The sequence below is a fragment of the Marmota marmota genome, unplaced genomic scaffold (assembly GCF_001458135.2).
Source record: "Marmota marmota marmota unplaced genomic scaffold, marMar, whole genome shotgun sequence".
In the NCBI taxonomy this organism is placed as follows: Eukaryota; Metazoa; Chordata; class Mammalia; order Rodentia; family Sciuridae; genus Marmota; species Marmota marmota.
This window is the reverse complement of record NW_025999913.1, coordinates 8,348,901-8,364,899: the sequence shown is the minus strand read 5'-3', so window position 1 is coordinate 8,364,899 and position 15,999 is coordinate 8,348,901. Positions and strand designations below refer to the sequence as shown.

At 43.1% G+C, this 15,999-nt stretch overlaps 1 protein-coding gene across 4 annotated transcripts in view; it reads right to left on the bottom strand.

Annotated features, from left to right (window-relative positions):
* Positions 1-15,999, bottom strand: part of Hivep1 (HIVEP zinc finger 1) — a 133,648-nt gene that overhangs the window by 115,756 nt on the left and 1,893 nt on the right. The window contains exons 1-3 of one of the 4 annotated variants that reach the window (XM_048799801.1): positions 15,569-15,678; positions 13,059-13,171; positions 12,665-12,807 (exon numbers count right to left, since the gene is read on the bottom strand). In XM_048799801.1, coding sequence (XP_048655758.1) covers positions 12,665-12,704 — 40 coding nt within the window. In that variant the 5' untranslated portion in view covers positions 12,705-12,807; positions 13,059-13,171; positions 15,569-15,678. Of the gene's footprint in view, positions 1-12,664; positions 12,808-13,058; positions 13,172-15,568; positions 15,708-15,826; positions 15,989-15,999 lie in introns of those variants that run through there. The other 3 variants (XM_048799802.1, XM_015494016.2, XM_015494018.2) reach the window with 3 other exon arrangements.

Below are 15,999 nucleotides of genomic sequence, written 5' to 3'. Positions count from 1 at the left end.
GACTCAGTGTGCTAACCGGGAAGGGACCTCCAAGAAGAGAGACAGCACAGTGCACTTGAGTAACTCCACCAAGCATCCCAGTGACCAGAGACTCGGTGCCTGTGTGACAACACTAGAACTGGCTCTCGCCACCCGTGCGTCCCTTGCTAACAGAGCACCATGGGCACATACAAAGAAGATGCAAAAGCCAGAATGGACCTCAGAACTGCTTGTAATCTAGAAGTGTCCCCAGCCCACAGCCAAGCAGTGGAGAGCAAAGGCTGTACTCACTCTCACCCCATGAGCAACCAGCCACAGAACACAAAGCCCTACAGGAAGACCCATCAGAAACGAGGCTTTAAAATTTAAAAAAAGGGAGAGAAATGAACTACAGTAGATGGGGTAGAGAGAGAAGATGGGAGGGGAAGGGAGGGGAGGGGAGGGGGGATAGTAGAGGATAGGAAAGGCAGCAGAATAAAACAGACACTAGTATGGCAGTATATAAAAAAGTGGATGTGTAACCGATGTGATTCTGCAATCTGTATACGGGGTAAAAATGGGAGTTCATAACCCACTTGAATCAAATGTATGAAATATGATATGTCAAGAGCTATGTAATGTTTTGAACAACTAATAATAAAAAAAAATTAAAAACAAAACAACAAAAAAAAAAAACTGAGGGTGACTAACTTGTGCAGACACCATACAAGATGAGAGAAACAGCCTTCCCAATATGCCAGGAGTTAGTAAAACTCTAATAACATTTTTTCTCATACCATCTCTCAATTTTTTAAAAAAATCAGATCGTATAAGCAGTAACTTAATACTACACAGCTAGATTTAAGCACATAGGAACCAAACATGGCATGACAGAAGGGGAAGAAAAGGAATTCTGGAGCCAGTTCCCCCATCTTGCCCAAGCTCCGTCAGCACCATTCTCACAGTCAGTGGTCCATTCTGATGCATGTCTCAATTTCCAGAGCAATCACTAAGAAGACTAATCAAAAGTACAGTAGGAAAAAAGAAAGAAAAATCAAAAGTTCACAAAAATATCAAACATAAAAAAGGCAATGCAGGTGGAACAGAGGAACAAAAATCTGAAGAGAATAAAAAAGAAATAGCCAAATAGAAGAAACCAAGAGCAATTACATGAATATGGCAGAACGGAGCCACCCCAGGTATGACAATCCCAACAGCAAGGTGTCCACAGAGGCAAGACTTGGTCCTTGTAAGCAAAAAGTTCAAAGTAAGAGGACAGGAAAAAACAGGTCAAACAATAACCCTCCACCAGCCAGAATCTCTGTATAATAATAGGTAGAATGACGTCGTCCACCAAGTGACCCAACTGAGATCTGAAAACTGCCCATCTCACTGCACCTTGAAGGGACTGCAGATGTTCACCCACTGCTGAGTGGACAGATGAGATGAGGTATATTCACCTAAAAGAATGTTACTCAGTAATAAAAAGTAACAAAAGTCCTAACCCATGCTAAAATGTAGATGGCTGCAACATACTATTCTAAATGGAAGAAGCTAAATGTAAAACCTACACACCATGAGATGTGACTTACTCAAAGTCCAGAAATGGCAGAAAGCAGAGCAGCAGTCACCTGGAGCAGGGCCATGTGGACTGACCACAAACCCACCGGCCCAGGGAACTCGGGGGAGGAGACAGGGTCCACGCCCCATGCTGGTGCACCTGCCCAACTCCGTCCATTCACTAAGCATCACTAAAGGGCACACTTGCACGGGGCGGGCGGGGGGCTACTGGCATTGCTCCAAGTACTTATGTCTTAATAAAGCATTCCACTTAGAATGACTGAGGCAGCAAACTGCTGTCATGAGAAAAGGTTATCTTTCCATGAAAGAGCGTACATCAAGGACAAACTGACTAGTTCCTCCAAGAGGCCTCCTCCTTCCACTGTGGACCCACCGCCAGTGGAACTCCTCCCTGGACACAGGCAACAATGACTTTGCCCTGATGAGCAATCGACAGACTCACCCCTACTAAAACAGTAGCTGTAGGACCCCCTATATTTCACTCCTCTACAGAAAGATGTTAACGTTCTTATTTATTTCCAAATATAAAGGGGGTTATAAGTTAAATCAAGTCTCTATTTCGAAGGGTAAATATTTTAGGCTCTGTGAGCCACAGGCAACTACTTGACCCTTGATGCTGGTGCATGAAAATAGCCATGACAGTAAGTCAACAAGTGGACACGGGTATGTTCCAGTAAACCCTGACTTAGGAAAACAGGTGGAGACTGGATTTGGCCCAGTGGGCTGCAGTTTGCTGACCCTGCCCTAGAATAACAGCTTTTTAAAACTGAAAAGTAAATCCAGGTCAACACTCACCCCCACCACCCAAGTCTTGTTCACAAAGAAGCAGCTCAATTAAAGTTATGACATATTGTGCTTGTGCTGGCTTCTTCATATGCATGATGATTTTATGAACTAGGAAAATTAAAAAAAAAAAAAAAGATCACTCTTTTAACTGCCATCCTTCCTTGAATATCAGCAAATACCGTGCCCTGTGTCAAGGATGCTTGTTAATTTTAAAGCATGCTATAGACAGTGCACAGACTCCGATATGTTTTCTATTCCGATATGTTTTCTTTAAGTACTCAGCACCTACCTAGTAGTATTAAAACACATCACTTGGTAATCTTATCATTTCCATAAACAATCTAAGAAGTTATCCACATATCAAATCTAAGAAGTTTTCTTTCCTCTTTTGGTCCTTTTTTTTCTTTTTTAAGATCAAGGTCTCTGAGAAACCCCCTCTAATCAAGCAAACTGGACCCACAATCAGCAACCCCTTCTACAACTCCAACTCTCCCATTCTCTCTTCTACCCAAGTCTCAAAACAACTTATTTTCCCTGCCAATCTCTCCTTTTCTCAAACCCATATCTAAACTCTTCCTCATTCAAGTTTTCATTGAAAAAAAACTGGCCCCCTCCAAGAAGTATTTTTCCCTGTCGGTTTATCCCACTGACACTGCTTTCTTTCTGTTTGCCTTTGGGAATTGTGTGCTGCGTGCACCACGTCAGTCTGAAGTCATCTTTGTTGGGTTACACTACTCTTGGATCTTCTTCCTGTGCTTGGAGACATACTACATTAAAAAGGCAGGTATTCGGTTTCTCAGCATAGTCTACCATCAGTGTTACTGTTCCTAGAATTAAAATGGAATTACTCTGATCTGACCCCCTAAAAGCAGTTCTTCTTCTGCCCTTCATCTATACCTGCAAAGTGAAAGAGTCCATGAACATCAAAAACAATAGGCTTTTTCTGCATTCTACTGTACACATTACAAGAACAAATTATAGGATGTTATATTCTATACCCTGCTGAAAATGTTAATGTTGGGCTGGGGTTGTGCCTCAGCAGTGGCGTGCTCGCCTAGCACATGCGAGGGCCTGAGTTTGATCCTCAGCACCACATAAAAATAAATAAAGGTAGTGTCCAACTGCAACTAAAAAATAAATATTTTTAAAACTGTTAACGTTTTCACATTGGTTTCCCCAGAAATACTAACACTTCATGTCAGAAATTTCGACCATTAAGCCAAGATTCTCACTTAAGTATTGCCGCTCTTCATTTTAAGTAAGACACTTCTACTTTCCACCACATATAACTCAAGCAGATCATGCAAGCAAGGGTATTTAATGGTCTTTTAAAGAGCGTGGAAATTCCCATTTGTGATAGCAAATCCAACTTGGAGTAATGTATACAAACACAACTCTGAAAGGGACTTTCAACAACCAAAGACTTAAAAGGGAAAAAAAAAATCATTCTAACTCTGACCTCCTGAGTCACCTCAGCTCTATGAGGTATGCTTAATAAAGCTTTATTTGATAACTAAAGAGCATTTAGAAGCCCTCACTGATCAGGAACCAGCTGCTACTGTCAACATGGCAGGGAAAGCATAAGGTCAGAGCAGAGGCACTGGAGACAGGGACACCAGCTGTGCACCCCGGGCTGAGAGCAATCTCTGTGCTTCACTCCCACATCTTTAAAGCAGCACCTATCTCCTGTGCTTGTAATGACGAAGTGAGCAAGCAAGCACGTAAAAACACTCTGACTGGATACTAGTACACAGACTGGCAGAAAGTAGCTCTTTTCAACATCATACAAAAACTATACAGAGCAAACTTCCCCTTAGCCTACAGCAAACCATAACTATGAGAAGCAACAGGATTTTTAAAAGCTGGAGACAGGCACAGTGGCATGCTCCTGCAGTCGAGCTACTTCTACTTGGGAGCCAACCAGAAGGATCACTTGAGCCCAAGGGTTCAAGGACAGCCTGGGCAACAGTGAGACATCTAAGCATCTCAGCTAACAGCTGAAATTTCAAACTCTGTCTTAAAGAAAAGAAAAATAAAACCAGAAGGAAGACCCCACAAACTTCATCTTAACAAGAAACAAATGATCTGCTCCAAGACAACTCACTTAAATTCCTCTCTAGAGAAATTCATTCCTCATCTGTAGTGAGGAGGTTAACTATGAGGTCTCCAAGGTCCCCATTCCCACCATGACACCTGTATGATCCTCCCAGAGAAGCACCACCTGTCCACTAGGCACAAGCAACCACCCTCCAGATCCTGGTGTGTCAGCTCACCTCCTTTCCCTTCTTACCCATTTTCAGACTGTCACACACTGTCCTGATTGTATGTCTGACCTACTTTTATTTGGATACTATAACTGTGAAGCACTTATCTTTATTCGTCACTGGCAAATCTGAAAGAACTGGAAGATAAGCACATGCAAGCACTCTTCAAAACCATCAGTATGTCTGGCTGAATGCATACTCTAATCATCCGGACTCACAGAAACACCTAAGCCCCAGAAAAACCAGAGTGACTCTTTAGGACTACCACAGTTCCACCGCATACTTAGGGACGTCTAAGTTAACTACACGGTAATTTTAGTTAAAGAGTTGCCAATATTTTGTGATCGCTTTGTATTTTTTTTGAAGACTTCTGCACAATAGCACAGTCTTAGAATACTGTCTAAAGCAAAATTCATAGGAGAAAATTTCAAAGAATCTTCTCAAAACTTTTCATCTTAAAGTCGTAGAAAAAAAAAATGGAGAAAGTCAAAACTGATACAATCATGAAAGATCAGCCTAAAGCCTAATAGTCAAAAAGACCTTCTTTCTGAAAAAATGGCTTGAACATTGAGAAAAAAGAACCCTATTTGGTTTTAAAGTTTTAGTGCTTAGTGAACAATGACTAACAGTAATCTGTGGCATCTTTTGTAATTTGCATATTAATAATATGCAAAATTTATATTTAATTAATATGCAGAATACTGCAAAAATGTTTTAAAGAAATTAAATATGTGAATGAAAAATAAAGGACTTAATTTATTCATAAAATATCTTTGTATATAACATGAGAACCAACATTAGCCCAGACTTGTTCAAATTACTGCATTCTAAATGTGGAGCTTAAAAATGTTTGTATATGATAGGAGATTTTTATGCACATTATGTATTTTTCTATTCTCCAATAAGATAAAATTATACCTCATCAGAACATATTTTGTACAAAGATGTTCTAAAATAAAATCATTACTCTGGTTAATCATATTATTACATTTTATATTTGCTTTCAAAAAAGCATTTGGCTAATGTTAATAAGCATTCTAACAGCATCAAATAAGTTCTCAACATGAGATGGAAAATAATTATCTACAGAAAGGTTTTGCTATGTTAAATCTAGTCTCACATTGTATCCTAGTCCGACTACACCATGTCAGCTATTCACATGACAGCTCCTAATACCATCAGTGGCTTTTTCACCTACATCAGCAAAGACTATTTTTTAAATTTTTATTTCCTTTCTCTCCACAGTCATACACAGAATTTCTTGTCATTTTTAAATAAGCTATGAGGTTGTTTTCCTACAAGATTTCTGATTGTCAGCACCGGAACTGCCAACCTAATATTCAAATGTGAAGAACATATAAACAGCTAGAATTCCACATAGAAATCATTAATATTAAAACTATTCTACTCATAAACTCAATAGGATAATCCCTACATTAACAAGTGAACATAAGAGATGGTGTATGTGGTAGATTTCATAAAACCACTAAAGTAGACCCACAAATTGACTGCAAATGAAAACATTCACCTTAGATTAATCTTGAAAACCAGCCTGAGTTTCTCCTGTCTCACAGGGCAGAGCAGGGAATGAGATGGGACCCATCTCAGCAGCTAAAGAGAGCCCTTCACTTCAATCCCGTCGGATCTGTGATGTCAGATATCTTACAATCATTCAATATAACAAAAGCACTCATAATCCGCGTCCTGCAGCCAGATGGAAACAAGCCCTCCATTTCACTCCGCCACAAACAGGGCAAGGTCTGAAGGAGCTTCAGTGGGAAATAAAGGAGGTGGCACACTTACTAAGAATTTTCCTTCCAAAATTATTTTCTGCCCTGACCTCCCTCTTCCAGATCCCAAGCCTGGAAGAGTCAGGATAAGAAGGGGACACGTCAGTAATCAAGCTGAGCACAGATATGCCTCCTCTGTGTGGCATAAACTGCAGTAAAATGTTTGACGCGGGGAGCCTGTTTCCTCTAGGAAGCACATGCATCCCGAGTTTCACATAAACCAGTTTTTTAGGAAGAACAGCTGTCTGTACTGAGTGCCTGCCCTGGTCAGCTCTGTTGAGGATGAATGCAGCTGCCATGCTCTCTCCTCTTCACAATCTCCATCACTCTACAGACGAGGAAACCTACAATCCAGGCTTCTCCAAGGCCGCATCTAGCTAACCACACCACGAGGCCAAACTCGACCTTCATTCTAATCAAATGTACCAAAGGGATAAACTCTAGGAATCCTATGGTAAAACTTAATGTTCATCGTGAAGTTAGTAATAACTTCTTGGTTTATCTGCTCGAGCAATTAAAATTCTGTTTTATCACAAGTTGTTTTTTTTTTAAACCATAGACTTTTTATTAAACATCAGAAGCATTTCCTACTCAAGGTTTAAAAACATAAACAAATTTCATGAGTACAAATCATCTTGCTAAAAGCTAACACATCTAAATATTCCCCTGATGAGCACAGATGACCAAAATAGTCTCTTCTGGCATATTTATAGTCCAGCTAAGATCACAGATCTGTGAGGAATCATTAAAATACAATATCACAAGTACAGCAAGGCACATGTGGCCCACGACACTGTCTGTCTATGGAGGCAGGGGCAATTGGGACAAAGAGAGAAGAGAAGCGGGAGGATTCAAAATGAGGAGAGGTCTTCAGCAAACACATCTCCTACACAGTAAGAAAACAGTGGAAACGGGGAGGGGAAGAGGTTCCTTCCAGAGGCACAGAAATGCTGGATCTGCATGCTGAGCTCCGGGAATGGCAGATGACCAGTCATCAAGCTTCGCAGTCTCCCTGGCCAACTCCAGACACGGCACCCCATCTCATAAGGTGGGCACCTCTCCGAGCCCCTGTGTGATGGTGGCCATGACCTGACCACCCCAAGTGCTACTCTCAGGGCTGGCTCTCAGAGGAAAAGTTCCCATGTTGGGCAGCGTATTCAGAGACAAATATATTCAACCAATGAAAACCAAAAAACAGCCACATCAAATTCTCAAAATTTGTTCCACAAAAGGTTTAATATTCGTATTTTCCACATGGACTCCCAATCTTAAAGTAGATGAGGCTTTAAAACCTTATGTCCCAAAACAAAATAGGTAATACCTCTTTCCTTTTTTCTAAAACTTTGAAAGATATTCACAATAATGATGAGCAGAGCACAAAAAGAGCTCTTGGCCCAGGGACAGGCGGAGAACCCTCTGCAAGTCACAAGTGCCTTCAAGGCACATGAACCCAGAGTCCAAGCAAAAACCTGGAAGGCAGTGGGGACAAGTGCCACCCCAGGAGGAGCAACGGGCAAGGAAGGACTGCTGGCCCCATGGGCTGGTTCTACGGTCACCTCGCCAAGACCACCGTGGGAGCTGGGGCCCTGGAGTGTGTGCCAGGCCTTCTCGGGGAACACAGGCCAGCACTAAGCCTTTCTTTTGAACAGGAAGTGCCTCTCTCCCAGTCTTCCAAAGTTCTTCAACTTCACTAAGGATAAAACCCATCCTGGGTTTCACCACTGACCTGTCCTTGGTGAAGCTGCGCTGCACAGGTGGGAATGGTGGCAGAGAGGAAGTTTCCTCCTGGACACAGGGAGGAGACTGAATGCACAGTGCCCCAGGCCTACGAAGTGGACAGACAACCCATCCGGCCCAACAGCCTCAGCTATGCCCCAAATTTACTTCCTGCCCTGAACATACCAATTCTTCTCAAACTCTCCTACCAAAGAACCCCGAAGAGCAGATGTGGAAACCCCACATCCAGAGGGCAACATGTCCTGTGCATGCCTGATCTTAAAATACACGCCCATTTCACCCTCATCCATGAATGATCTCAGGGTCCAATTTTTTATTCTTGTCTGATACTTCAATATGTGTATATGTGTGTGCACACACACGTAAACAGTTTCCACAAGTAAAATCCCCATTCCAGAAAAACACTGTTATCTTGTGGCTTTGCACATCCACAGGGATACACCTAGCCCAGCTGCAGAACCGAGAATAAATCAGTGACAGCTTGTACCGAGAGTTAAAACTGCCGTGGAAACATAACATCTCCCTAAGATTTTTTTTTAAGGCATCAGGTTTTTAATATTGACTTAATCACCATGCAAAGACAAATACTCCACAGACTATGATCCAAGGAGGCCACTAAGGAGGCGATGGGTTCCACAAACACCCGACACTGAGGCGGCAGCACTGGGAGCAAGCTGGGCAGTGGCTCCCGGTCTGGATTTCTGATTTACTCTCCCCCCATTTCACACTTAACTGTAGGAGCGCTGACTGCTGTAAGCCAGCAGGAGATCTCAGGTAAGGCACAACCTGACTTGCCAAACTGTCAGTGAGGCATAAGAGAGGTGTCAGAAAGTGCAGTTCAGCAGCTCAGGGTTCCCCACTCACTTCATTCCCCACCCCACCCCCACCCCCACTCTTCTCAGGGACAGAATTTGGCAGAGATTTTAAGGAGTCCCAGCTCAGCACTTTCTCCTTCATCTCCTGCGGTCTTTCCCAGCAGTAACCAAGCTTCACTCTCATCCAGCCCCGCCGAGTGAGCTAGTGGCTCAGAGATCTCCTCTTCCAGGAAGTCTGCCCCACTGCCCCGTCAGAGCAGCATCCTCTCCGGGATGCACTAACCTGCCTTCAGTTCGCCTCTTTGGGCTTCTTCTTCACCTTTCTTTGGTGGTTGAGGATTCATAACTGCCTAAGTTCAGCAACTTTGTAGATTCTTGATGATAGGCTAAAATTTAACGTGCTTCAAAACCTCCTTGAAAACTCTAAAACTACTGTATTTTCAAAAAGATGCAAGTTTTCCTATTCAAACATAACCGATATTTGAATATTACAGAGAATAGAGTTTAAATGTTTATGACCCAAAAAGTAATGCTTTCAGATTGACCAGGTACAGAGGCTCCTGGACCACAACAGGGTCATTCCCCATTGATCCTACCCTAAATTAAAAATATCAAAAGCTGAAAGTGCACCTTCTACACCTCACCCCAGCGAGCAACACCGCCCACAGGGGAGCACCGGCTGTTTCCCCTGGTGATCCAACACTTCCACAGGATCAGACTGCCTATCACTGGCCTGAGGGAACATCCAGGCCCAAAGTTTGGTTTTATTGAATTTTCCTTTTCTTCTTTTGTTCTGAAAAGGAGTCTCACTAAGTTCTCCAGGCTGGCCTTAAACTCCTGGCCTCAAGTGATCCTCCTGCCTCAGCCTCACAAGTACCTGCTGGGAGTACACGCCCACACACGCCACAGCCCTGGCACATCACTTTCACACCACTGTGAAGCTGAGAAATCCTGAGCTGAACCATGGTAAGTCTCAGAATGACTGTTAATTTGGCCAGCAAACAGCTCAGCTCCCACGCGCTCGCCAGGGCAGCAGCAGCCAGCCCGCAGGCTGCCTGGGGCAAACTGAAACAGGGCGCCCTCTCTGGACAGAAACCGAAAAAGCAGGGCTCAGGGCTCCAAATGCCATCTCAGCAGGCACCCTGAGTCCAGAAAAGAGGAAGTCACTGCCAAAGTCATTTCAGTTTCCATGTGAGGAAGACAAACCAATACACATTGTTTTCAACATTTTCCATATGACTCTAAAATCAGGCTTTGAAATACCATACTCAATATTCTCCATCAAAGTCCCACCTCATTAAACACCAGTATAAGTCTCAATTTGAACTTGGTTCTAGAACATTTTCAGGCAGAAAACAGACACTGTTCCCAGACTCAAGGAGGCCAATAAACTGACTACATTTCCAAACAATACCTCATGGTGACTCATTGACTTATTGCTCCAAGGAATATTTTCAATTAATTTATTTGATTTTTAAATTATTTCTTACCTTGCACATATGGCCTTCAAGAATTTTTTTGTCACATGCTACCTAACGACATTTCGGTCAACTAGAAAACACATTTTAGGACAGGGTACCATAAGAGGAAGATGGAGCTGAAAAGTCCCCATAACCTCGCAGTGTCACAGCACGAACCTCACTCGGGGTCTGTGACATGGCATGAACCAGCCTACTGCCCGGCCGGCCGGCTGTGTAAGTTAGAGCACAACCACGTTCAGTGCGTGAGACTTAATGATAAACACCTGTTACTGGCTCGTGTATTGATTATCCTTTAACTCATTTATTTTAGAGTTTTTTTCTCTACATATTAAAAAAAAAAAAAAAATTAACTGTGAAATAGTGTTGGGCAGGTCCTTCCAGAGGTTCCTTGAGGAAGCACCGTTACCACAGGAGGGGCCCGCTCTTGCCCCAGCAGGCCCTCCACGGAGTAAATGAGAAAGGGGAAGACGGGAGGCCAGTGACTGTGGCCCTGTGCTGCCTAAGCTGCTGCATGTCTTTAGCGTCTAGTAAAAAATTAATAATAGAAAAAGGCTTACACAATAAGAATATTAAGAAAAGTAAGTGTTATTCCAAGAGTCAAAATGTTAAAAACTTCTTAAAGACTTTGTAGAGTAAAAAAGAAACAGTAAGCTAGGCTTCCAGTAAGAGGAAGTCCCTCTCAAGTCATTTCAGACTCTAAGTGAGGACGACAGGCAAATGCACATTCATTTTTCAACATTTTCTGCAGGACTCTAAAATTGGACTTGAAAATACATACTTAATATTCTCTATCTAAAGCCCCACTTCATTAAACACTGGTACTTGTAATTCTCATTTAAACTTGCTTCTAGAACTTTTTTAGGGAGGAAACAAATACTGTTTCTAGGCTCAAGAAGGCCAAGAAACTATGTTCCCAAATAAAACTCACAGTGAGGTATTATTGAATTAATATCTAAATAAAGATATTATTGAATAAAGAACTTTTGTGAATTTAGTGCAGCCTACCTACATGCCTGATGTGCATAAAGGCCACCGTGTCCTCCGGTCACATCCAGGCCTGCACATTCACTCTCCACTCACGGACTCCCCCCAGAGCAACTTCCAGCCCTGCACACTCCACTCCTGCGAAGTGTTCTAAGAAGGTGGACAACTTTTTACCTCTGACTATATTTTTATCCACCCTTTCTACCTTTAGATACACAAGTACTTACCATTGGGTTTCAATTGCCTACAGTATTCACAAAGTAACACACTACACATTTGTAGTCTTCTTCGAGCAACAGGCTATACCTTACAGCCTGGGCGCACAGTAGGCTAGACCATCTAACTTCAAGTAAGTACTCTCTCTGATATCTGCACAACAATGAAATCACCTAATGACATGTTTCTCAGAATGTAGCCCTATCAAGTGATAGATACATGACTATATTTCACTAGAAATTTTATTCTGTTTGAGATTATTTGCTTTAATAGTTCTTTGCTTTAGTAGATAAGTGCAATATTATCTGCTAATGTTAAATATAAAAGATAACAGCTATTTCTAGTTGATAAAACACATTGAAATACAAATTTTTTAAAATAATCAGATCAAAGATACATATTTTCCTACTAACGTATCTCTTTATATTTAAAACACTCATTTTTCTGTCTTTGTATGAAAGTTATTTATTTATTTATTTGGGGGGGGGGGGGGTCGTCTGGTATTGTGGACTCAGCCCAAGCCCTCAAAAGCAGGCTGAGCACAGGCTCTGCCATTGAGCTACACCCCAGCCCTATATACATATTTTTGACTCAGTGCTTCCTTGTGGAAAATTAAGTCAATTTGTTTTGAGCTTCATGAATGATGGCCAGGGTAAATGTCAACTATAACTCTCTTCACTTCTTATCTGGTTAACCTCACTTATAGAGCAGAACAGAAATAAATCCCTAAAGATTCATGGGGAAGGAATGAAAATAAAAACATAAAATTCATGGTGATCCAGCTGGCAAAGAGTATCAACCACTCACTTCCAGCTCCTCAATCCCAACATGAGTCCTCTTAAGAAACTCAGCCTTCAATCCCTGCAGATGGCTACAAACTGCAATTTCCTCAAATTATATTAATTCATTCAACAGATATTAAGTATCTCCTGAGGACAAAGGAATGCAGTAAACCAGGGTCAGTATTTAACAACCTGACATTCCCGGTTACCAAAGACATGCTCTTTCAAAGGCTTAGTATAAGTCTTTCTTCTACTAATGCAGAGTCTTACCTCTTAGATTTCTAGGATGAATCTGTTTCGTTCGAGGCATCTTTTTGGATTCAGGAGCTCCTTCTTCTTCTTAGAAACTGAAGGAAGAGCAGGTCACAAAAAGGTGGCTCCATAAACTCAATGTACATCAATTAATCCACGTGCTAAAAAAAGAAAAACAGACAAAACAAGCAGCAAATGTTATTACCTTCAAAGTAAAAGATAACTTAATAGTTCTGGCTTAGCACAGCATTAACCTAACTCCAGAAAAAGTAGCCAAGCCAGGCACCACTGCAAAACGTTACCCACTAACTTTTAATTAAGCCTAGGTCAGGTCATTCTGCCCATATCTGGGTCTTATTAACTATGAAGGGAAAAAAATAAGAGTGTAGGGAGAAAAAAAAAATCTCTGTACCTTTATCAGATAAGAGTGAAGAAATTCACTTTGTGTTTTAAAGTAGCATCACCAGGTACAACTGGAGGATAGCATCAGGCTACGGAGGTTATGCTGTGTGCAGTCCACCTGCCCTATTGGACAGCAAGCACCACATCATGGCCATTCTGGTTTTGAGTTAATTGAGTGAGCCTAAGTTACTATTATGGCTATTCCCCAGTATCAGTCCCCCATTCTAGGATCATGAGAGGATGACACTTTCTGCCTCTCAGTGTTACTCTGGAACCTCTGACCAATCTAGCCAATGACCTCTTAAGTGGAAGAGAGATCTTTTTTACTTCCAGACTGAAGCCTTTAGTTACCAAAGCAAGATCCTCCACATCATTTAGCCCCTCTGAAAATGCACTGCTCCGGAAAATGAATCCAACAAAAGAGTTGAGGTCCCACTAACTCAAATGATCATAAAGCACAAACAAGAAAATCCCTTGTTATTGGAAGTCACTGAGGGGTTCTGGAGTTACTTGTTACTGCAGCATAACCTAGTCTGACCTGATTTATACATATTTAAAGAGTGATCTGCAATACAGAATGCCTAGATGGTAACCATCTAAAACCTAACCACCTATGTTCCTAAATCGGCCACCTCAGTCTCCTCCTCCATAAGACTCTTTCTCAAGGATCCTGCGCAAAAATTTTAGTTTTAACTTCCTGCAATAAAAATGATAAGCAAAACCTTTTATGTTGGCCCTAAACATGAAGCAATGTTTACTCACTAAGCGAACAGGCAAGAATGGAACAGGAATGCTTTGTTCAAAACTGAGGTCCCATCTGTTGCTGTATAGGAAGCAAACAAAACCTACGGAGTAGCTACCAATTGCTTATTTTCTACACATTACCTAATTTAATCCTAACAATAAGTGAAAAGGTAGCTATTATCATTTATCCATTTTATAGAGAAGAAAACTAAGTTTTGGAGAGGTTAAGTAACCTAAGATCAGCAACTAAGTAATGTGGCATCATATGACCCAGTTATTCTCAGTGCCTACTTCCTCAGTGGAGATTATAGGAAATAACAGCTACTGCCAGAGGTTGCCCACTCCCCTAAGAGGATGCATGGCACAGAAAGTCATGACTACATATTCTGATGTCAAACCAGCCTGGGTTCAAGGCCAGGCTTTACCCTTTTGTGTGCCCTTGTTCAAAGTACTTAACCTCTCAAAGATCAGACTTCTCACGGTAAAACTAAGAAAATATTATCTGCTTCTGAAGCCTGTTAGAAGCACTAGAGCTTTGCCTGTCACACAAAAATGCTGAAATAGTAATTCTCTTTAAGAAAGCCTGGATGGCAAAGAGTGTATCTAAGTATAAGGTTTTAGAATCTTATGGTTTCAACTATGAGATAGAATAAAAAATAGGGTATATATAATAAGATATATATTTTACTCCTGATACATCTATATGTTAGCGTAGTACAAAAATACTCGTAATTTTTAACTGCATGAGGAAAAATATGAAATATGATGGCCAATACTATGTATTTCACTTAGCACTGGGCTAAATGAGCTATAAAAATATGGTTTCTCAACTCTGTGTACTAAAGAAGCACCCACTCTCTGATTCAGGAAGGATCTGATTCAATAGAGAATTTAGATACATTAAAGCCTAATTAATTGTAGGAATGCTGAGCTCAGTTCCTTGTTAAAACTTAAAGCCTCTAAATGGTCACGATATTACGAAGTTTTTAAAGCGTGAACTCCGATGTAATCCAATCATGTGATCCCATAAATGTGAGACATGCAAATTCCCAATCTGTAAGGGCTTTCCGCTACCCTGTCTGTTCCCTGCCTACCCACTGTCCCTAGCTGTCCATCCCATGTTTAAATCCTTGTGTTAGGGGGAGTGGATATTTGCAAAGACAGCAGCAGTGTAGGGACTAGGAGAGGTGATAAACCGTTCCTTTACCAGGAGAAAATAAATACTACATGGAGCAAAAACAGGACACGATCAAAAAGCGTAAAGACAGTTGCAAGGAGAAAAAACATGAATGAATGCGGAGGGCGGAGCCTGGGAAAACCCCTCTGCAACGCTGCACTGAACAAAGCGCTTCGCATGCCAGGAGGAGGGGGGATGGAAGTGCCAGCCCAGGAAGGAACCCGGAGTGGATGCGGAGAGCAGGAGGAGGAGGACAAGAAGCGGCGAGCGCGGCAGCCCTGAGACTCCTCCTCGCCGCCAGCTCCGCCGCCGCCCCCTCCCATCTTCAGCCAGCAACTCCTTCCCGAGCCCGACCCCGAGGCGAGCTCGAGCCAACCTGCGCCCCGACCTGCAGCCCCCAGCCCAACAGCTGCAGGCGCGCACTTCCAACCCGGAAAGAAACTACCCAGGTGGCCAGGAGTAAACAGGCACTTGGAGCAAAGAACGAAAGGGAAAGAAAGCCACAAAGCCAGGAGGTTGGGAAGCCGAGGCCTGGTCTCCCTCACCCCGCACCCTCTTGCAAAATGCGTCTGCGGCTGAAAGGCAGGGTCCCTCCGTACCTGCTGGGATCGCAGGACCGCAGCTCGGGCTGCTCCCGCGCGGTGAGGGCGCCCAGAAGTGGCAAGTGGCTCCCGCACGCAGCCATCCCCTCTGCAAGGTCGGCGGTTGCACAAACGCGCGCACACAACACACATACACACACACTCACACTTACGCGCCCGCACACCCCCCGCCCGCCAGAGGGAGGGAAGTGGTCCTGCCCCCTCGCCGCCACCGCCCCCCAGCTGCAGCGCCCCAGCCGCGGAGCCCGCGCCGACCTGCAGCCAGAACGCCCGGCCGAGCCCCGGCCGCTGCAGCCGGCCCTGGCGCTGCGCTGCTGATGGCGGCAGCCGCAGCTCGGAATCTCCGCGACCCCCGCGCGGCGGCGGCGGCGGCGGCGGCGCCTGGGATCCCTCCTTCACTTGACAACCCCAAACACAAAACAGAACCT